Source organism: Notothenia coriiceps, unplaced genomic scaffold, assembly GCF_000735185.1.
Source record: "Notothenia coriiceps isolate Sejong01 unplaced genomic scaffold, NC01 NC01_scaffold00010592, whole genome shotgun sequence".
In the NCBI taxonomy this organism is placed as follows: Eukaryota; Metazoa; Chordata; class Actinopteri; order Perciformes; family Nototheniidae; genus Notothenia; species Notothenia coriiceps.
Window position 1 is genome coordinate 350,092 of NW_011343293.1, and position 23,552 is coordinate 373,643.

General features: G+C 41.3%; 1 protein-coding gene across 2 annotated transcripts; it reads right to left on the minus strand.

Moving 5' to 3' along the window:
* Positions 1–5,147: 5,147 nt before the first annotated feature.
* nptx2a (neuronal pentraxin 2a) lies at positions 5,148–21,463 on the minus strand. Of its 2 annotated transcripts, XM_010771838.1 has the most exons (6): positions 21,324–21,463; positions 20,592–21,046; positions 18,555–18,801; positions 11,354–11,598; positions 8,588–8,767; positions 5,148–8,013 (listed from the first exon to the last, which is right to left on the minus strand). In XM_010771838.1, the coding sequence occupies exons 2-6, from the start codon at positions 21,039–21,041 to the stop codon at positions 7,786–7,788; spliced, it is 1,350 nt and encodes a 449-aa protein (XP_010770140.1). In that variant the 5' UTR covers positions 21,042–21,046; positions 21,324–21,463; the 3' UTR covers positions 5,148–7,785. The 2 variants fall into 2 exon arrangements, with proteins under 2 accessions (XP_010770140.1, XP_010770141.1); XM_010771839.1 differs by lacking the exon at positions 21,324–21,463 and having other exon boundaries at positions 20,592–21,075.
* Positions 21,464–23,552: the final 2,089 nt, after the last annotated feature.

The window sequence follows — 23,552 nt, forward strand, 5'->3', positions numbered from 1 at the left end:
TGTACACAGAGGTCAAATGTGTGCTTTTTTTGGCTGTGCATTTTTCTGAGGCTGATTAAACATGTGAAGCTTAGCCTCAAGAGTGTACATATTTACTCAGGCTTTGAACACACTTAAAGGTCACCGGTTAGCTCTGTGGAAATTATGCAATGTGTTCCTACCCCTTTGAGCATCATATCATGGGTCTCTTGTCCATAAGTCCCATGAGAGTGTATGTGAGATGTCACAGAGATGTGATGATTTGCAACTTCTTTTTGGAAAACTGTTTCATAAAAAGTGCCTTTTAAGCAACAGATGCAGGATCACAAATAAAAGCAGAATTGCCGTCTTAGATGAGCTTTTTAAGAGCCATAAAAGAGCATTAAATTATGTTCATAAACTGCATGTTCGTATTCACATCCAGCGGGATTACACCCGGAGCTGAAGACGTCCATTATTGATGAAAATGATGGCTTCCCTTGTCTGCAGCCCCATGAGGAATGACTTTTGGAGTGCAAGCCAGCTATCAATTATGCTAAATGTACTGCTGTTAATGCAAAACAACCTTGAAACTCTTGTGCGGCTTTGGCATGAGTCGGTTTAAACTTTTGTTGCGATCAATCATGGCCATTGTAACTCAGGTGAACAATGTTCTCCTTGGCACAAACCAAGTGGCTGCCTGCCTCTAAATCTCCTCCAACTGTGCATATCAAAAGGATTTCACTGCCTCCCTTTCAGGATATTTTACTGCTTGATTATTTAATGGCGTCATCTGCTTTTCACAATGCATCATTATCTAGAATTGAGTTGCGTAAAATTGAACAAGGCCAATCAAATTATACAATTCTTCTCTTTTGATGTAATTCGTTGACTTGGCTTATGCAATTTATTGCATGATGCCTTGTGTGTAGAAAGCTCTTATTAGCTGTGGCTCAAAGTTTGAGCAAATACAGACTCCAATCATTTCTGAAAATCCCAGATAAACAAGTATCTTATAAAGCTGACACGAAAAGCCCAGACTATTCGATCGATTCTATCACTCAGAAGTTATGTTTTGTTGAAATAGAATGAACACGAATTCATTTATAGACTGACACTTTTCCTCTGTTAAGCAAACAAAGAAACAAAACATCTGCTCAAACTTAACCCAGCATCCTCTCCTCCACTCGGCACGTGGCGTCCTCAGGAGGAACATATGGGTAACGTGATGAAACTGACCTTGGCAACAAGGCTACCGTTGCCTTGCTCTTATCGTATCATAACCATTCCTCTCACAACACTCTCAGACACCCAGATGCTTATTTCTTATGCTCTCAGTAACTCTGTTGATCCCACAACCCCCCCTCAGAGTCAAAAACCTCAAACTATTGTTTTTCTAAAGACCATTCATTGAAACATGCTCGGCCATATTCCTCCATCTGTCTCGTCAACCTGTAGCCTCTTGTCCGTCAACAGGAAAGTAGGATTATGCTTACGCTCAGCCAGTGGGAACAGGAAGTCCATGATCATAAATAGTAAGCAGCTCTATAAATAGGGCCTGCATGGATTAATGTCCACAAATAACTGTTTTTATCATCCCTTTCCTGATGAAAGTCCCATGATCTGCTAATGTCGGAAGCAGCTTTATCACACCAGCAGGAGTGCATGCATGTGTGGCAACATACTTTGTGAGATTTCTAGAGCGAGGGTGGGTTCATTGCTTGTAGGAAATGTTGGCTGGTGGTGATTTCGTTAGCAGCGGTGGAATGATCTAGATAATACACTTATCCACGGCCCCTCTGGGGGAGAGAGTCAACGACATCTGATTAGATTCCACAAAGATAAAAGGATCGTGAAGAGTCACATGTCTGATGTATAATGGGCTGACTTTGAGAGTCTATCCTATGAGTCACCATCAGATAATAAAGTGATGATTTTCTTTGCCTAATCTCCACTCAGGAAGAGCTGATTTGTTTATTATACTTTTTTTTTTTTTTTTTTTGTATCTTGTGTAACTGACCTGGATATGAGGTGAGTTTCATTTTTTCACCTGTTCAGGCCACATCTTGTTTTTCATTTCCCACCATGAAAACTTACACCTGTTCATTTTTGTGTTGTTGCTGATAGAGCATCGAGGAACATGGCATTGTATTGTACTAAGAAAGTTCCAATGTGAATGATTTAGAATAATGTTTTGTAACATATGCTACAGTGTTTTTTCTAATACTTTAAACAATTGTTTGCCTTTCTTGGAAACCAGTTTATGTGATTCCTTTCCAAGTATTGAATAAAAAGATAGCTTGCACTCTAAATATGAAGCTAGCAGGAGGTTAGCTTAGCTTAGCACAACGTTTGGAAACTGGGGGAATCATTTACCCTGTCTGTATCAAAATCAGCCTAGCACCGCTAAATATAACTAATTAGCAACTCCTTTGATTAATTTGTTCAAAAAACAACATTTCAAAAGGAAAAAAATGATGGTTTTATTGCATTGCTCCAACTGCAGGAGTATCTGATATCTCGTTGTCACAGTGTTATTTCCAGGCGACCAACAGAGAAACCAAGAAATTAGCCAAAGGTAGAGTCTGCCACATCATCCCCTAAAAAACCCTATGTGGTGAGATATAATGTGTTGAATAGCAAGCTTTTTGTTACCAGAGCCAGGCTAGCTGTTACCCCATCTCCAGTCTTTGTGCTAAGCTAAGCAAAGCTAACCTTCAGCTGGCAGGAGCTAAATGTTTAATCTACAGTGCAGTCATGAAAGTTGTATCAATATTCTAAATCTCCTCCAGAACGCAAATAACCATCTTTCCAAAAATGTATTCCCTGAAGAAAATTGACTTAAATTTACATTAACACAGTTTACAGCAAGTGCATTTTCTACAGGCAAAGATATACATGCACACATATTTTCCAAAATAAATTGGAGAATGCAATTCACTTTACGGTAAATGTTTCAGGTAAGAAAAGAGGGATGGACACAAGCTATTTTTCAGTAAACGTCTTTATTTGTTCAAGTGTAAAATGCATGTTTTGGAAAAAATAATAGAGCAAATTCACTGATGCACTTTGAGAGACTTGCAGCTGCAGAGCCTTACTTCTTGTGCGAGGCTGTGAGGAATTAGAAGTCCATGCAGGTGTCGGAGAGCATGATTTGAAGAGATTGTGGGAATAGATCTGAGCTCTCTTTCTTGAAAGCAAATTATATATTGCGGTTTCTTTTGTAGAAAATCCCCAGATATTGTTATAAATGTAAATGGTCTCTGTAGGAATAGATTATATTATCCTCAGAAATAGATACAAGTGTGTCATTGATTCCTGGGAGCTTCTGATCATGTAAAAGTGTCAGATTTACGTTTTTCTTCTCTGCTTTAAGATACTGTGCCTTGCGTAAAGATGAATGAACGTCTTCATCTGCCATCCAGAGGCTCTTTAAACTTCAGAGAGGTGGCATTATAAACTGTCATACAGCAGCTGTTCCCTCTCCTTTGCTGATTCATTTGTTCACCCCCCCTTTCATCTCATCTCTGCCTTCACTCTTTTTATTCTAATTCCCTCAAAACAACAATTTAGCAGCTCTCATCTGCCTGCTGATCATAAATATGTGGAAAAGGTATGGCAGAGATTTTTAACCTCTCCTGGAGAAAAATGTGCAATGTCTGCCCCCCAAAAGAGTGAATACTGTAATAGTATAAACAATGACATTTCAGAGAACATGTTGTCTTGAATAACCACCAAGTACTTGTATGTCTAATTTAAAAATGGCTTCCAGACAGAAACAGAGATGGGAACAGAATACAGTTTTGATGCATAACTCTACAAAGGCAGTGATACAGGCTAAAGGGGGTTTGTGGCTCTCACTAATAGTCTGTGACATCCAAGAAAACAGAAGATTTCAAATGCCTTCTGCACATGCTTTTCTTCCTTCAGACTTTAATTACTAAGCAAAAGGACTTCTCCAGTTTAAACTCTGAAACTTGTTTTTCTCAGTCTTTTCCAGCTCCTTCTTTGGGGCTCCATGGGGATTCGGTGTGCGAAACAAAAAGGTGCTGGAAGCAGAATTGCACTTTAATTCTACTCCATTCCCCTCACCCCCTGCAGATCAGTGCTGGTATCCAATGGCAATCAAATTGTGATTTGACTTTAATTATCTGATGTTTACACACTTCACAATCCTTGGGCGATGTTGGGAAAGCCAGATTATCTCCTGGACTGGGAAGAGTGTGTGCAAGTGAAGAAAAGCTTTAACAAAAGTGTGCCAAATAATTATTCACTGTCACTCTTTCCAGTCGTGTGTAATGGATAAACCAACTAGCTGGCACTGAATTAGTAACTTGTTTTTAGTGATGTACCGTTATCATTACTAGCTTCTCAGAACCCTCAAGGTTTTCACTAGATTGGAAATCTCCCTTTCAAGCTCCGTAGTTAGAGAAAAACTCAATAACTGGAACAAATCTACTCTTCAGACCTAATACCAGCAAAGTGTTGCTTTCTATCACACACCCCCATATACGCTGACACACACACAAACACACATGCATACGATGTTTATCCTGCTGAATCATTCCACTGTCAAAGAGACGGATGATATCTGTAACACTCAAAGATGATGCTTTCCAGTTCAATTCCCTTCTCAGTTAGGTTTCATTAGTTCCGTGCAACACCTTCTGATCGATAATTTGTCACGTATGCAACACACCTGGGGGAGAATGGCTGAAATTAAAGCAGGATGTGTGATCTGACAGCAACAATCAGTTTGTTGCAAAACCCCTGTACAGGTTTTTTTTGTAAGGTGTCACAAGCGGACACACATCATCATCTTCCTCTAACACACAGGCTTCTGCTCCTGCATTCACAATATGATGGATGAATAGGATCACGACTCAAGCACAGGCTTTTGTGAAGCTCCATACCTTTCACCAACTTAGCAACAGCAGTAATGGAAGATCCGTGCTTATAAGAGCTGGCTAGTTGTAGCGGAAACGAAAATAAAATATTCTTCACATGTATAATTTTATCCCTTTCTTCTTGCTACTTTTTAAAAGAAAAGATCTGAGAGGAGCAGCATACTATGTAACCCATTGGTTATATATCTGCAGTAGTCTTTTGTTATTCGGCCTTCTGAGACGAATCTAAAACATTGTTACACAAACAAATGTATCTATCATTTATTCAAACGCAAGTTGAAATATTTTCTTTAATAATTCATTTGTACTTAACATGATGTGAGAACATCGGGATGTGCATTGAACACAATTAAAATGAAAAGTACAGATATGCTAAATGAAAAAAATCACATACATATTTCACATTGTTTTAAATCAGAGGCCTCAGATTGTTGTTCTATTGAAAAAAATAGGGACCCCTGGTGCGTCACAACCAATGCAATGGCGTAGCATTAACACAAAGCATTGTGGGAAATGAAAAAGGCTCACAGTGTCCTACATTGAAGCAGCTCCTATAATCCCCACAGACACATTTTTTCATTTCCACCTGGACGGCTGCCAGTGCAGAGGATTTCTCTGCTAACAACATCACATTGCCCAGATGAGAGGACGTATCCCTGCATGTGTATTATGACTACTGTAGTTCTTGTTCGATATGTCTACAAAAACCAGACAAACACATCTCTGTGAGAAGACCAGAAATATCAGAAATAGTGAGGTTTATTAATTCTCTCCATCAAAGTTAAAAGTTTCCTTACTAAGGAACATCAATTATGAATGACCTTGGCAGGGTCACACTCTTCTCTGACTTCATCACTAATGCAGTATGATGATGTTTTAATCAAACATGCTTCAACTGGTTAAACAGCTGTTCAGCTATTCTGTCACGTTATTAATTCAATGCTTTAATTGCCACACTTCTGAAATTTGTTCACTCTTTTATTGGGTGAAAAAGGACATTCGACCACATGTCAGAAAGTTGCAAAACACAAAAAAGGTAATTGCACACGAAGGTGACTTTGAATCAATGATAGCAGACACATTTTTCTTTTGATTGTGTCCTTCATTATCTTCATGACCTGACAAAAAAAGTTAGAATCGTCCACAAGCGAAAAGCACATACGGTTCTAACAAAAAGGCCATTCACATATAAACAGAGAATTTCTATAATGACTTCTTCATTTTTTTTACATAATGTGCTGCTAATGGACAAAAATCATGAGCAGAAAAAGCAAGAAAAATACACTTTCTACAGGAAAGACATCTCGAATTTGACATTGAAACATTGTTAACAAAGACACTCAAAAGAGGAACAATCACAATGTGTTGGTGAAACATCCAACAAGTGAACCTCACTTTTATAACATTCTGCGCTGTCCAGTTACTGACTGCATCATATTTTTCTAATCTATATTCAACTGCATTTTTTCTAACGTGGATAGAGGCTGTTGCATGGCTTTTGCACTATTATTAACTAAGTGAGGAGAAAAAGAAACTCTGGAGCTGAAACCAAAGTTTATGTTTTTGTCGCCTCTTTTAAACTTTTCCTTTTGGGGCTCCAGCACCGCCATTGATATCAATAATTTAGTGACAAACGGCATTGAAACAAATGTCAACCACAACATTAAGGATTAACATAAAAAGCATCAATTCTATCCACTAAGCGGTGCTAAAATCCATTGATTTCCTACATTCTTTAAAAATAAACGTCATTAAAACTAGTCTTTTTGTTCAGTGAGAGGCAATTAAGACATTTATAATGCCCAAGGTGCTGCTCTTTTTCAACGTTTTCTTTATGTGTAGATTTTATTCATTATGACGCACTTAGCTTTGAGGAACACAAGCAGACCAGTAGCTGCTCACCGTCATACATATTCAGCACAGATAATTACTACCCAGATGAGGAATTAAGGATTGTCCTTGAAGGTCAAGCCCCTGCCCTCGCTGGCCTCGGCAGGCTTCCACAGCTCTGTCGATACGCCAGTCCCGGGCAGCTGTCTGACATCGCTATTAACCTGAGCAGAGCCAGCCCATAAAGCTGTTTGGGATATGGCAGCTGCTCAAGGGGCAGAGAGGTATTAAGCATAGATTTACAAGAATGAAAATGTCCTCCCTCCCTCATAATCTCTGGTCTTTTTACACGCAAGACATACACACACACACACACACACACACACTCTTACGTAATGCTATCAGCGCGGTGCATTGGCTGGTTTGGACGCACCATACACACACTGTGTATTGACAGAAAGCATGCACTGTCACTCCTTCACTGACTTATTTTCATTGCTGGGGCTCATGCATAATATTTAGACATTCTGCCATGGTTCAAAGTAATCATCAGCGAGTTGGTCTTGTTCACTTTGAACTCTGGAGCATCCATCTCATTTCACTACGCTTTCTGGTTCTGGTGCCTCATCAAACAGCCAGGAAGCTCACAGCGTGTAGTACTCTACCATGTAACTCAGGAATAATGTTCCACAGCACATCAAAGCCTGAGCTCACATTCACCACAAACACAGTGCAGCATTGTCAGTATAAGGAATGCAACCAAAAAGAGCTGTTTTCAAATAAAAGCCGAGCTACTGAAGAGAAAGCAGAGAATGACAGTAGGTCATATCATTACAGTAGTCTGATGCAACAGCATGTCTTCTTCAGATGAGCAAAATAATTTGAAGTCTCCTGTAATGTCCCCAGGGTTCAAATTGAATGGACACTTCAACAGGTGGGTCCCAAAGGTCTTTGAGAGTGTGCGGTCGCACGATAAAACTTGTTGCGCTGGTGCCCTTCTCTTTGGGATTTGACTGAATGAACAAACAGTCAGAATACTTAGCTTTTTTCAATCCCAGCGGCGATGCTAATTTCCCTTACATCCGATCCTCTAGGAATCAGAAGCACGGTCTTCACAGATTTCCAGAGCAGCTTTACTCCCACCACCAAACACTTCCACATTAGCGTCAACCCAGGGAACCACGTTGCCCGGCATGTACGCAGAGCAGTTGGCTAGACCCACGATGTCCATGGGCCGCAGAACTCGGTCCCACATGTTGAACTGGCTCAGCTCGCCCACAAAGGCCTGGGTGGCGTCAAAACGGCCTCCAACTATGTCCTTCATGGAGAAACAGGAGATGAAAGTTTGTCAGTTAACTTCTGAGGGAAATGTAAACAGACTTTCATTAAAATGAATCAATTCTGTTTGATTTCTGTCAAACTGCCAAACAACTCTGAGTATTTCTGGCGGGCCGCCAATGTAAAACATCCAAGTGCATCTCCACTGCTGTGCAACGTGCCACTATCTAACCTTGCGTGTATGACACTTACAAACTATGGCTCTCTGAGGATATTACTCATACATCAATGTACATTTCTTAAGTACACACATCCTGTCATGGAGCTATCCGCTAATATAACCCGCTAACGCATGCAGCTCCCAAGGGCTTAAAGGTGCAGTTTAAAGAAAGATGAATGAGGTAATACTGAAAGTGGCACGATAGCGTGAGAAGAGCCTCCCTGCTTTCTCTCCCCAGCTCCCTGCGCTGCGCCTCCGGCTCTTAACTCAGGGGAGAATACACCCAGGGATCTTAATGACGCAAGGAAAACACACACACACACACCGATACACACACACCCATGCATGTGCACACACCAATTCTTTTCAACCTAAGCTTCTCTACTGCTCTCACCTGCTCCTGGCCCAGGATGATCACCCCCCCAGGTTTAATTGGGTGCCAGGGGGCAAGGTTGTCCCCAGTGCCTAGACGCTCGCCATCCTGATAAGCCTCCCAGAATCCATCTCTGGTCGTCCAGGTGATGCAGATGTGGTGCCAGCGGCCGTCGCTCACAGACAGAGGGAGCTGGGCCACCTGGACAGGAGTTTAGGGTGAAGGGGCATGAGAAGAGGCAAGAGAGATTTGAGATTAATTGCAGCACGTTGGAAACAAGGACACCAATTAGGAGGCTAAGGGCTTCAAAGAGAGAGCCCAGTGCAGAGAATTCTCCAGATGAGTCGGGCGACATAGAACATTTAGATTACCCAGGTGACATCAAGGGATAGAGCACCCCTCAAAGCAGTCGGGTAGCTAACAGCAAAACCGTGTCCTCTTATGCTTTTGCGCTTTGTTCACAGATCAAAGAAAAAACAACCGGTTGTTTTACCAACCAATGACATCATAGTCCTCAGAGGATACAACTCAACACATGAGATTTTGAGTTTGTAACTCATTAGACATCATTTTATGAGCCTACAAAATTACTACACACTCAGACACATATAAACCTGAGAGGATGGGAAGAGACACTGAAAAATACAATTATATTCACTTTCAATCAAATGACCTGATTAAGGATGCCAGGTGGTATTTTAACACCGCAAGGACTACAGGGAGCACACAGTATTATTATAGAGTCTGTCAGCGTATGAATAGTCTGAGCACCTCTTTGATTTTTGATTTTAAAATGAAAATAAAGTCGTTGAATATTCTGCAGCACCTTAAATATGACAGCTTTGATGCTTTGTACACAACGAGCTTAAAAGTAACACACCATGAATGAATGACTCACTCATCTTCATTTAATTACCACATTTTCAGAAAGAGAGTTTCATTTTAGGATTTTTTATTTTACCTACAGGGCTTTTTTTGTATTAGAATGAGACTTCTTTACTAGTCATGGCAGGAAAAAGCACAAGTGTATTTCTGTTCTGTGTGCAAACATGAATAACACCAGAGCCCTGGAACTGATACCTGATATAAATGCAAGTGTTAGTATGTGTGTTTCTCCTGCGGGAAAATGTCAAAATATCTACTGTGAGAAAGGCCATGGTGTATTTTACTTTTGGTTCAAAGGACAGTCTATTCTTCAGCTCCAAAAGGCTGTAGATAAGGTTCTGCAGAGGAGTCTCAAATGTTTTTCGAAGGTCATCCGTATCTTCGACAAACCAAGAGTGTAAAAGTTGAGTTAAAAAATAAATCATGTGCCTGGTTTTAAAGAAATCACGTTGACTATAAGAAGTTTGAAAGGTATTTGGAATATTCTGGAATAACCCACGAAAACCTGTAAAGAATTGCTTGAGGTTTTACTGACATTTTTAAAACCATCCTGCAGATAAGAGATTTATAGGCATCAGATGATTACTCGTGCACACTTGCCAAGATAATTTGGTTTTAATGTCGTACAAGACTAGTTGAATCCATTACAGATTAAGCTCCTGGCAGGCACATCGAATTGGAAAATGAAGAAGCCTTAAGCATGCTCCACTTAGCTAAAGCATGAGAAATCGACAGTATTCCTGAACAATGACACTCCTGATGAAGATGTTACTTTATAATAATAAAGACTCCCACTCTCCATGAGCACCCAGAAAATACTAAATTCAAACAACGCTGCACTTTTTTAATCCTGTCGATGCAGCTTTCTGCTTCGCTCTGCAGCTGAATGAACGGGATAAACAATGTGTCCCAGTGGACCCTGTTATCTCTGTGAACAACTTTAACACATGGATGTGCTTCTAGACATACGGCAGTCATATTCACTAGTTTTGTCTTCTACATCTTGCTCTCTTTGTGCATTATACTTTCTTTTTCCTGGCATCTTCTCATCTCTCACTCTTTCCCCAGCTCTCTCCTCAGCAGTGTCGCCTTCAATGCTCTGCAGATTTTCTATCTCCTACCCTCTTTCCCACTCTCATACTCTCATCACTTTCTCCCACCATCCTTCTCTCATCTGTCTGACATGAACACATGTATAATGCATGGTGAAGGGAAAGCTGTGTGAAGACCTGCCTGTGCCAATAACGCCCAACGAAAACAAGACAGTGGGTGAACAAAAAAAAATCCTCTCCAGTGCGGGAACATTTTTTGCAAAAAAAAACGAATCCAACATTACACACTGCAAAAGCAACCGTTCCAGCAGGAAAATCTATTATTACAGCATTAACATAACAGTTACAATGATTTTCTTTGACTAAACCCCATCAAATATTCATATATGATTCTCACACTTCTGTTGATCTAATTAAAATCCCTTAAATTGAGTGAAGTTTTACAGAATATAACTTCTTTAATAAATCACTGTTATTCTTGGTGTGGAATGTGGGTCAATGATATAAAATGTTTATAAGGTGCAAAATTAAATATTCAGAGATGGTCAGTTAATCTCCCCTCAGCTGCATCATGGTTGTTATCAAATGTGCATACAGTCCATTTGTTTTGCACCACAGAGCAGAGCAGCGTGAGCATATTCATGGCGTCTTTGCATTTAATTAGCACCGCCGCTGATCTACTTTTACTATCATCATTAAAGCTAGTAGTGCTGCCAGGCGAGTAATGAATGATTCTGAGCTGCTGAATACATCTTCCCTCTTCAGAGAATCAGGGCAGAGTGAGCGTTGCTAACCTCTGTCAACAAATAATTAAAGAACACTGTTCACCAGTTTCTTGCTGGGGACCTACCTTATCATTTACCAGTAGCTCGATGGGGTTGTTCCCCCACTCGATGAGGACGATCTCGTTGGCCTGGCCTGGCACGCCGTAGGAGAACGGGGTTCCTATGCCGGGGCTGGCGCTGGACTTGAGCCACATGCACACGGTGAAGGCGTACATCTCCGGGAGGCTCTTCTTAATGCGTCCATACAGGTAGTTTGTGCGAAGAGGGAGGGACACCTTAAAATCCTCAGGTGACTTGAAGGCATTATTACCTGTTGATGGACAAGGATGGCATATTAGTTTATGACCTGATCAATCTAAAAAATACTTTTCTGATATTCATGCTAAGAAACAGGAAGTGTCTATGGATAGTGACAGTTGACCTGGTTTAAAGGTGTAACTTCAGCTACAGTCAAGCGGCATTGGTGATATTAAAATGTAATTCAACAAAGAGAAGATTAATTAAGCTTTTGGTTCTCATTCATAACACTCCGTTCGATGTCTCACTATGGGATGCGCCTCATCCGCGGAGCAAACAGAAGCATCAATCTCATTACGCCAATCCTGATTGGCAGGTGATCTTGACTTCAGCGTCAGGGAATCCACCCCTTATAAGTAGTTTGCACTACGCCGCATGCGTCATTCAAACACCTCTTCTCGCTTCAGAGCACATCTCTATATCGGCAGCCGGGCTAGCTCATACAGTCCACAGACGGAACCAAGCTAACCAAGCTAACTTCGGTCGACGGGCGCTCGCCGGCTACTTTTATATATCCTTCTGCAAGAAGACTGTCGGTACTAACACACCAGTTAGTACCACATTCGACCTCACATTTTTTATTTTCTCCGGAAATCGAAAGGTAAGGTTTTGACTTCAAGCTAGCAGCACACCACGTTGCTAGCTTGTCTCCCTCGCTATCGACACCACGACGGCGAGGACTTTTTTCTTCTCTTCTCACACCAGAGAAGAAAGGGATTAAACGACTATTAACATACCAGTTAATACTCTTTGGAAATAAATCTACACCGTCGCTTTTCTCCGGATTAAGGACGGGTTGGAAGATTTTTTCCTCGGCAACTTTCCTGTTGAGAGCGGGCCCTCTCCACGCCGTCACCACGGCGGGCAAGATGGACGCCTCTCTCCCTCACGCCAGAGGAGTCAGGACCTCGGTTGCTCGGCTCTGCGACTGCGGGTTGAAAATGTCAGGCACAAACACACACCGGGTCTGCTCGTCCTGCCTCGGGCTGGAACACGCAGCGGGCAGTACAGGACAATCGGTAGGCCGGCGTAGTCACATGTACTCCTCAGGTAAGAGCTGTTTCGGATCGAACCGCGCGATCGGCAATCGCGTCCGAGAAAGCCCGCTTCTACCCTCGTTACAGGCGTGCTCGACCCCAACAGTTNAGAGCTTCCTCCACTAGGTCTCTTTATGACTGTAAGTGGAGGGTGTTTGAGGACTGGTGCCTTCAAAAAGGGCACACCTCTTTTCAATGCCCTGTGGGAGTGATTTTATCCTTTCTACAGGACCTAATTGATAAACACAGAGCTTTCTCCACGATCAAAGTCTACCTGGCTGCTATTGCTGCATGCCATGTGGGTTTTGAGGGTAAGACGGCCGGCCAGCATCCTCTGGTCTGCCGTTTTATGAAGGGAGCTCGCAGGCTCCTTCCTGTTTCCAGGTCACTGGTGCCCTTATGGGACTTGACAGTGGTTTTAGATGGGCTCACTCGAGCCCCATTTGAACCCCTGGAAGAAGCTGACATGAAGCACCTGCCACTCAAGACAGTGCTGTTACTGGCCCTGGCATCCGCCAAGCGAGTCAGTGACATTCATGCGCTATCTGTACATCCTTCATGCACTCAGTTCGCCCGAGGGTTAACAAGAGTGTTGCTGAAGCCCAACCCTGCCTTTATACCTAAGGTGGTTGGTTCATGTACCCCCATTGACATTGAGGCATTTCCTCCGCCGCTGTGTCCCTCCAGGGAACAGCAGCCGAATTTGCTATGTCCAGTCCGTGCTTTACGCACTTATATGTATAGATCAAAAGAGTTTCGTCGTAATGACTAACTCTGGGCTAACCCTCAGAAGGGCAAGCCTGTTACTAAGCAACGGCTCTCTCACTGGATTGTGGAGGCAATTGCTTTGGCTTACACGAGTCAGGGTCTGCAGGCACCTTCGGGTTTGCGTGCTCATTCGACTCGTGGTCTGGCTACATCCTGGGCTTTCTTCAAGGGTGTCTCCATCCAAGACATTTGTGCAGCGGCGAGCTGGTCCTCGCCGCTCACTTTTGTCCGCTTTGACAGGCTAGACGTCTCTGCTCCCAGTGTGGCCCGAGCAGTGCTGGGCACCCTGCTGAGTCAGAGCTCTACCTGTTCAGTTCTGGTTGGTTTGGTGATTTTCGAGATAAGCTCCTCTGGCAATACGGGAGCTACAATATCCCATAGTGAGACATCGAACGGAGTGTTATGAATGAGAACTATAGGTTACTTGCGTAACCCCAGTTCTCAGAGTAACATGAAGTGAGATGTCTCACCAGACGGCCCTCCTTGCTATGGTGAAGCGAGAAGAGGTGCTTATTTTTTAATGACGCATGCGGCGTAGCGCAAGCTACTTATAGGGGGTGGATTCCCTGACGCTGATGTCAAGATCACCTGCCAATCAGGATTGGCGTAATGAGATTGATGCTTCTGTTTGCTCCGCGGATGAGGCGCATCCCATAGTGAGACATCTCACTTCATGTTACTCTGAGAACTGGGGTTACGCAAGTAACCTATAGTTCCCAACTGCTTTAGTGGTTTTTTGGAGGTAATATTTATTATTATGGCAAAATAACAGCATGTATGTTGATAAACATTCAAATGAACATAACAGAAACTTTGCAAATGTAACTTTGCTTTAGATGTCAGAAATATTGATAAAGTAATTTGGCCTTTTTCATGTCTTTTGAAGTATTTACATGAAAAACTGCAGTAATATATTGATGTTGCATGTATAAGCATTTCTGATTAAAGCCTACGCCTAGAAGTTCACATGTAGTTCATATATTTTCTTGGAAATAAACCCATTGGGAGATCAAATAAATCAATGATGTGGAAGAGGATCACATGTAGGAAGCATATTAGCAAAGAACATATCAAAGTAAAAACGTTGGAGAGCTACATGAGTAAGACAACAGGTTTTTTTTTTTAGCTGTGGGATAGTATATGTAGGAAATTGTACCAACTGGCCAAAAAAACAATAGTCCCATGACACAGCCAAGGGTCTACAGCAGTGCTAACGGCTCTGTGAGGCTCTGTGTGTCTGAAACAGTGCTTTCAGCTAAATGCTAACTTCAGCATGCTAGCTTGGTCATTATAATAATACAAATAATAGCATGTTGATGATTAGCATGTATAACGTTTATCATGTTTAACATCTTAGTTGAGTGTTTAACCATGCTAACATTTAGTAATCAGCCGTAAACACAATGTGCAGCTGAGAATGATGGGAATGTCTTAGTTTTGCAGGTAGCCTATTTAGTTATAAACCAAAGTAATAAACAGATTAGATCTAGACCTGATGATAACATCCGAGGAAAGTTCAGGGTATAAAAGTAATAATAGTTCCTCATCTATGAACGTCCGTACAAAATGTCCTGTTAATCCATAAAACAATGGAGATATTTCAATATAAAAAAGTCAACCTCATGGTGGTATTACAGAAAAGACAAGAGATCACCAAAGTTATCAGGATAAATCCTCTAGGGACTGAATATCTGTGGCTAATGTCACAGCAATCCTTTCAAAAGTTGTGAAGATACTTCTGCCTGGACTGAAATGGTAGATGAATGATAGACAGACTTTGCCATCCCAGGAGCCCAGCCGACTGCTCGCAAGCTAAAAATACAAAACCTTCTATTATTACTCTACAGACTTCCATGTGTGTGCCTTAGTTTGGTTATATACTTGGTCAGCTGTGGCCAAATGCATCTCAGCTTATAAATCTGCAGCTGTTGGACAGTATAAGAAAGATTAAAAGAGTTCAAATGTTCAAAAAGTCCCTGAAAAAAATAAATGAAAAATAATTGGAATAAACATGGCTGATCATTTGTGATAAGAAAAATAGATAGACAGATCTTTCTGAAAATGTAAAGAGAAAGGACGAGAAAACAGGAGATGGGGAGTTATAAAAAACCCAACGCACATATTAATGTTCAGGGGGTTCGCACAATGGAGACATGTTGCATATTTCAGTTCTATTCAACTTCAGTTTGATCCGGGTTGAGCAGAATACTTGAGGCTTAGCTAACACTGAATTAAAGGTTTTCAATATGGGCTCATGTCAGACGCAGGGTATGTCACCCACAAAAAAGAGACATACAATATATATTATAAACAAAAACAATTGTTTAATAAAAAGGCTGTCACTACCTCTGAGTTTAACCTTTCTTCTACAAACTTCTCTGAATCATGGGGTTCTGGACTCTATTTTAGGAGGGACGATAAGATACTATACGTTACCTTACATTATGATACGATACATTATGATACGATACGTCATGTTACGATACGTTATGTTACGATACGATACAGTACATTATGGCGCGATACCTTGCCATGTAATGCGTTACTATTATGGTACAATACGTTACATTACATTTAATTACATTACGCTACTTTACTATATGTTACGTAACCTTACATAAACTTTCGTTACAGTATGATAAGAAGTAAACATATCGCACATATAAGAAAACCAGTGAAACCATTAGGCTACAAATTACACCACCCCACACATCCTACCATTAGGTTATTGCAAAACCCCTACTACATTATTTAAATGTATTATGGTAGTAGGCCCAGATGAGTTTAGTAATATGGTTTAGTTTACATTGGGGTACTCTATATCGTCTACAAGAGGATATAAGCTCATACTCGGCAAGGAGACTTTGGGATTGATCCTATATTACTTTCTGTGCTTGCCTGAGAACAGACTGCTCATATATTGACTGAAGGGACTGGCTTATATTTCTACACCATGAACATACCACGCTGACATTCCATATCTGAAATGCCCTCAATACAGCCTGGTAGAATAAGAACAATCCTCTGATCCACCACATACACCCTGACTCTGTGTAAGAATCATAGTCTCTGATTAAAATAAGGAGACAAACTTTCAACACAGTCCTTCCAGCTAAATTGTGCAAGTGAACGCCAAGATACTTCCAGAGCGGACCTGACCCCAACCGACTTATGAAGTTTTTCTCACATTACAAATGAGATGAATAGCCTCAGACCATTGTACACAGCTTTATTTGTCAGTACAATAGGCTAAAGGATTTAAATCTGTGTGCTGGAGGCTGAAGATAGCAGTTTTATCTGAGAATTTTAAAATGTGGTTCTTGGGTTGCAGTTGTACATCTTTCCTGTATAAAGTTAGAGAAAACATGGCTTAGCTGACACAACACTGCGGGCCACCTGTGCTCACTGACCTGATTTCTTAAAAGTGTTGTTGACCCTGACATGCTGCTGCATTTGATTGGTCAAAATGGAAAAGTACCATTTAATCATTTGAGGATGGACACACATCTGTTGCAGTTAAGGATTAGCAGTGGAGGCTGAAGCATATTATAGTACAAGCAGAGCGAAGTTCAACAAATAAAAGGTTTGTGTAGGCCGCTGAAGTGCTATATAGTCAAATGTTGATAGCATATTCTGTGATAGATCCAGTACATTGACCTCTGCTTCACAGATACTAACACATGTTCAAAGCATTTCTTCAAAATCAAAGTCAGCACCACTGATCTGTTATCATTACTCTCAGTTGGACTACAGTTATTGAACTTGGAATAATATATGGATTTTCTTTCCAAAGGGCTGGTATACTGAGTCCATTGACTGCTGGACAACAGGGCTCCATGCTGGGATTTCCTCTTTTACAGAGGTCTTTATAGAAAAGTGCAATGTGTATACTGTATATGACCAGATTTTAAGTCGATCAGCATTTACTAATTCCTTTAAAAAGAACATCACGTTGTCAAGGCCAGTAGGAAAGGTTAAGCCACACACAAAAACATTGACATTGGCTGTTGGATTTGTGTCATGGTGGTGTTGGATAATATAGCAGTGACCTCATTCTGATGCATCTGTCCATGATATAGTGCGTCACTGTACTTATACATATAAACATGTAAGAGGTCCATTGTCATTAGAGGACAGGCACTTTACTTTTCTGTCTACATGACAACACAATCTTCACCCTGTAAGGAGTTTTACAAAAGGTACATTTTCAGTGACCTAAAACATTGTGTGGATGTGGACGAAAGGCCAAATCGCATGAAAAAAAAACAATGTACGTGTAGACTAGGTCTTACATTAAATGGCCCCAGCAGTGTTTGTTGCTTTAGGGCACGTAATACACATTGCACAGGATTGCCATCTCGGACTGTGGATTTATTTTTGCATACATTTCCATACGTGGCTGAATCTAATGTTTGTCAACCAACCGCCGGAAGCTCACATCCGAAGCTTACATGGTCTCCAGCTAATTTTTACATTCCAATTAAGTCTAGGTAGACAACCAGAGTATGTACTTCATTGTATGGCAAACTTCAGTGGAAAATGTCTCAGATTTCTAACAAAAACAAGAAAACACCACCACAAAGCCTCAAACTTAACAGTAGAAATGAATCAACACTTCTCTGGCACCTTCTTGACATAAATTGAAGTTAATAAGGCTCACAAAGGTATTTATTGCAGCGTTATTGTATTGAGTCATTATGTCCTACAGGTGGGTTTGCTGTGGGGCTATTGTGCTCACCTCCTTTAAATTTGTGATTAAATCTGGTTAAAACTTGTATCCTCAAACTGCCACTGAATGAATGGACTGAGTCTCACGGGACATGGGCCTACAGGAAATGTCCATGTATCTTTTTAAATAATTTTCCTTTTGGCATAGATGGTTTGTGTTCTTCTGACATCTACCATCAAAGTGACACCCTGGAGTGTGGACATGTCTCCAATATTTCTAAACCTAATTAACCATTCACTGTTGATTTCCAAGCCTTATTTTTCAAGACTAGAAGCTGCTCCGAGAATGCCTCTGAGAAAAAAAAACTTGTGTTGTGAGGTTTTCACTATAGCATCATCAGAAATGTGCAAAGGGATTGACTAATTAGTGCTAAATCTGGCAGACAAAAAAAAGGAAATCTGGCCAACAACTTGCAGCACCCATTGTACTACTTACTTTTCTCCAGCTCGGTGATCCTCTCCATGAGGGAATTGAGAGCGCTCTCGGTGCGTTGGCGGTGGGCCGCTGTTTCATTGTAGAGCTGGCTCTTCTCCTCCTCCAGATCGGCCACCTTCCGGAGGAGCTGGGTCTCCAGCGCCCCCAGGCGCTGCCGAAGCAACTCCCGCAGCTCCAGTGGCAGCGGAGTCAGAGCAGAGACACTTCCAGCTGACACATTAGTGCTGGGAAGACGCAAACTCTGCTGCTGGGAGTGTGAAGGAATGAAGGACACAACAGCAGACAGGAGAAATGAAGGATGGATGGATGCATATAGATAGATAGACAGGTAGGTAGGCAGGTAGGTAGGTAGGTAGGTAGGTAGGTAGGTAGGTAGGTAGGTAGGTAGGTAGGTAGGTAGGTAGGTAGGTAGGTAGGTAGGTAGGTAGGTAGGTAGGTAGGTAGGTAGGTAGGTAGGTAGGTAGGTAGGTAGGTAGATAGATAGACAGACAGACAGACAGATAGTGTGTGAACAATGACACAGACAGTTAATCCAGTTAATCTTGTGCCCTCCAACAAGCATTCAGTCTCCAAAGGGATTTACATTTGCAAAAGATTTGATCTACCAGATATCATTTCATTACTATTGTTTTGGATAAAGTCATATCAAAATGAAGACAGCGTGTCCCAACGGTGAACTTTGATTGGTGACCTGCCAAACACCCATCTCTGAGCCGGGTATTAAAAGGTAGGCGCTATGTGTGACGTCACCTAGCGTTCACACCAGGCGTGTTCGCATGCAAGTTATTAAAATAAAAGGGAGACCACGGCCCACGATTATGAGAAGAGCTATTAACATGCAGCAAAAAACTCTCAAGATGATCGTTTCTGATGCTTGATTTGATGTCACCCAGCTGCTGGGGATTATACACACGTCTTAACCCATTTACAAAGTTTGATTGATATTTCCGGACATAATGGAACTATCTGAATAGCTCAAATGATTTAAACCCTGGAAATCTGGTGCCGAGGGCTGAAGCAAGCATGGACTGAATGCAATTGTTGAAATATGTAGATGGCTTTGATTGGAGAGAGAGGTCTTGCTCCAGGGAGCCATATGCTTTCAGCAACACCAGCCTTGCAATAACCATTATGTTAAGCAGATGCAGATCAATAGATATGCGATTAAAAGGCAACATTATGTCTCGACAGTTGCAGTATATCCTTGATTTGATCCGAGCATTAAGGCTTCCAATCAAGGAGAAAGGGATAGGGGGGATAAGAGATAGATGGATCGGCAATGCAGCATATTGTGTATAGACATCAGCTTGAATTTAAATAAATAGCATTGTGTTAGATAATGAGAAATTCACTATGTTTTTAACTTGACATAAGAGATAAAGCCATGGCTTACACAAACCTTCTGCTGTATGTGAAGCATTTCAATAGGTGACCTCAATATCGTTTGTGATCTCTGAGCCTTGTGGAATGAATACATTCAGCACAAGTGAGGTCTGAATGAATGCAAAACATAATGGATATAAAGCTCTCAGGCATATATGAAGGACTAAACCACTAAGTATTGGATGCAGGTGAAATCAGTAGGAATTAATTAAAACAGCTGTATGAATAATTAGACATATGACTGCAAATAAAACATTATGTAGCACACACACAGGGGTCATCAATTATTCAAGGTTGCGTTGAAAATCCCTGCACTACATGCATGATTACACCTTTGACACGATGTGTTTGTTGCTCATATCATATTGGTTAATATTTTGCAGTGGGTCTTGCAATTAGTATGATGTTCCAATGATAAAAACGCATTTGTGTGACATGCGTATTGTGTGACCCTTTGATCTCACTATGCCCCCTGGAAGTCGTGTGAGACGTGTAGTGTTTTATCAATAAGGCACCGTGGAAGGGCTGAAATATATTACATTTCTGATATAATGCAGTCATCTTTGTTGGGTATTCATTCAATTGATAATGATGTTCGTTTCGGGGGAAACGGAACAAACTGGCGCGTAAACGTGGCTGTCTGTGCCATCTTACCTCCAAGTTCTCCAGCCGACCCTTCAGACTCTGCATGGTCTTGCCCAGTTGGTCTATGCTCTCAACGGGGTCCCGGGGCAGGTCCCCCATCGTGTTCTTGCCGTACTCCTTCCGCCTGGAGCCCTGACCCCGGGACCTGCCGGGTGGAGACTCGTCGGCTGCCGCCTCGCAGCGCGCCAGCTTGGAGTTGAGCTCCTTGATGGTCCCTTGCTGGATCACGAGGGTCTCCTTCTGCTGCAGGATGGTCTCCCGGAGCACAATGATCGTGTTCCGCAGCTCGTCCTCCCCCGGGCTGCTGCTCTGCAGGCGGTTCCCAGAGGGATCATACCCGCAGCCCGGCTCCGCGCCCGGGGGAATGGCGTTGCAAACGAAGCGGCTACCTGTAGCACCCTGGCTCTGCACCGTGCGTCCGCTGACCAGGTACAACAGTCCAACTACGAAAGTCAGCATTCCGACTAGAAAGGCAAATTCCACGTATTAAATGAAAACAAGGCTCCTTAATTTCAATTACGTTTGAAGTCTCCGGTTAAATAATAAACGTCTTTCAAAACTATAACTTAAGTGGCTAAGGACTTTTTTCTAACCTTCCAAAGTGCGATATTAAATCCCAGTTTATAATGAAACCAAGGAGAAAAATCTAAATCCGCAGTGAAAGATCATAAAATCATACATCCACTAACCACATGATCGCTTCTGCTTTAAAAATATACCCCAAACAATCTGAATTCTTACTTTCAGCCGGTGGAAACTCGGGTATCAGGATTTGACAGCTTCTTGAAAAAAGTTGTATTGATTTGATATCTTGCTAAAAAAAAAAAAGAAGAAGAAAAAATCCACAGAAGATTGCATAGAAGTGATTTTAGCCTGTCTTGCCTCTCCGGTTGGTTGGGTTGTCAGTGAGTGCTGAAAAGACAGCGACGCTGCTCAACCAGATTATTATGGGGAGGTGCGCACTGGCGCTTCCGCTCATCATCTGTGCGCTCCGGTTACTCAGCTGCAGGTACGTCATCACTGAAGCCCGGCGGATACAAGTCACTCTGAGGGCCGGACTCATTGACTCTTTATGACCTGTTCAAAAGTGCTAAAGCGTAAAGATGTCAAAACGAAACAAGACTTATTCCCCAAAAGTGATGTACAGTTGTTGCCTCTTTTTTCGATAGCAGTCTCTTAAACACTGTACATGTTTCTGATGGGAATGTAACAACCTGATGTAACTAGTGCTGGAATTTAATAAAGTACATTTACTTAAGTACATTTTAGGTAGGCCTACTTGTACTTTACCGGAGTGTTGTCATTGTTTTAAACCTCTACTCCACTGCAATACGAAAGATAATGTTGTACTTTTTACTCCACTGTACAATTATTTAACAATTTAAGTTACTTATTACCTCATAGATTCAGATTATTTGCTAAACCAAAAATAATTTAACAAATAAATTTACATATAATTATATAAAGATATCAAGCAGAAGTACACAAAGTAATTAGTTCCACCTCCACCTATGATAGACACATGCAAATGATCATAATCCAGAAATGTAATATAAATCTGAAAGCAGCCATTAACGAGTCCCTTTACTTTTGGTTCTTAAAGTATATTTTAAAGCCAATACTTCTGTACTTTAACTTAAGTAAGTGTACAGAATACTTGATTATTCACTTAAAGGTCCCATGGCATGGCCATTTTGTACTTAATTTTGAGTGCAGGACTTCTTCTTCCACTGCTGGATTTAACTAAATAATATCCTGTGTAATGATTGATAAGTTAACTTCGATGCTGCAGGGCATTGTTGCACTCTCTATGCCCTTCAGAGTATAAATAATTCGAAACCATTTTTTTTTTCTTGACGCAGTGCTCACATGTTGGTCTGAGGTCAAGTGTAAAGGATTGGTTAATCCAATTAAAATCCACAGTTCAAATGGGGAGTTTTTATGGCTTGATTTGTATTAAATTGAGCTCCCCGTTGCCCTCTCTCTTTGTCCCATCACACTGACATGGGCATGATAACGAGGAATTTCATTTTCTACACAGCATGCTTCGGGACATTAGTGAAAGCTTACGCTTGACTCTTGAGATGATTTTAAAATTGTAACAATTTGACTTCAAGCCAGGTTATTTAACAGGTTCAAGTAGTGAAAGTAAAGTTATCATTCACACACATTTAACTTGCTGTGAAAATGTGACGGTTGATGCAGAACGACACCAAGGCCAAGCTGAATGCCGTCAGATCAAGTTAGTCGCTGAAAAAGATTATGAACGAATGCATTTATTTTATGTGTACATTACACAATCAACAGTAGGTCCTTCACTGGCCAAGGAAGCTCTTATTAAAGACATTACCATTCTTTTTATTTGCTTTTATTACATTTTCAGTTATTAAACTGCGCATGTACGGCCTTCAATAACAGATTTTCTTTCTGTTTAACTGATTAGGCAACGCTGCTGAAATAATTAAATTTGTTCATTGCTTATAATAAAGACAGCAATCTTTTACTGGAAATGTAGTTCATGTTTAAATTTGGCTCAATTTGTGTGTATTTGTGGCCAGTATGATTCTTGTGACCTAGGCCAAATGGTACTCAGATAATCCTTGCTTTAATCTGGCTGGTGGGAGGTTATTTTATAAACATTAGATAACCATTTGTACAGTGACAGGAAGTACAAATATGGCATCTCAAATTCATGGTTCTGCCTGTTTCAGTTTCTCAAAGTGTCAGTTGCAGGCCAAGTGGGACAAATATATCCATCCAAAGAGGAAGGCACTGCATGTAAAAACTTCACTATGTGACAAACATTTCCTTATATTCAAATTCCCTCCTTCCAGACACAAATCTTACCCCAACAACATTTTTTATGTGGAAACACATTGAAACCTTCGAAAGAATATGGTTTCAAAGCCTTCCAGGATGGGATCCCTTTTCAAAATACCTCAAACACGGAGAACAATATCTGAGAAAAAA

Bases quoted from the DNA above. Each gene is read 5' to 3' on its own strand.
- nptx2a (XM_010771838.1), bottom strand. From the start codon at position 21,041: ATGCTGACTTTCGTAGTTGGACTGTTGTACCTGGTCAGCGGACGCACG. The intron at 8,768-11,353 runs GTAGGTCCCCAG...ACTCCTGTCCAG, and splicing joins AGCTACTGGTAAATGATAAG to GTGGCCCAGCTCCCTCTGTC. The intron at 8,014-8,587 runs GTGAGAGCAGTA...TTCTCCATGAAG, and splicing joins TCATCCTGGGCCAGGAGCAG to GACATAGTTGGAGGCCGTTT.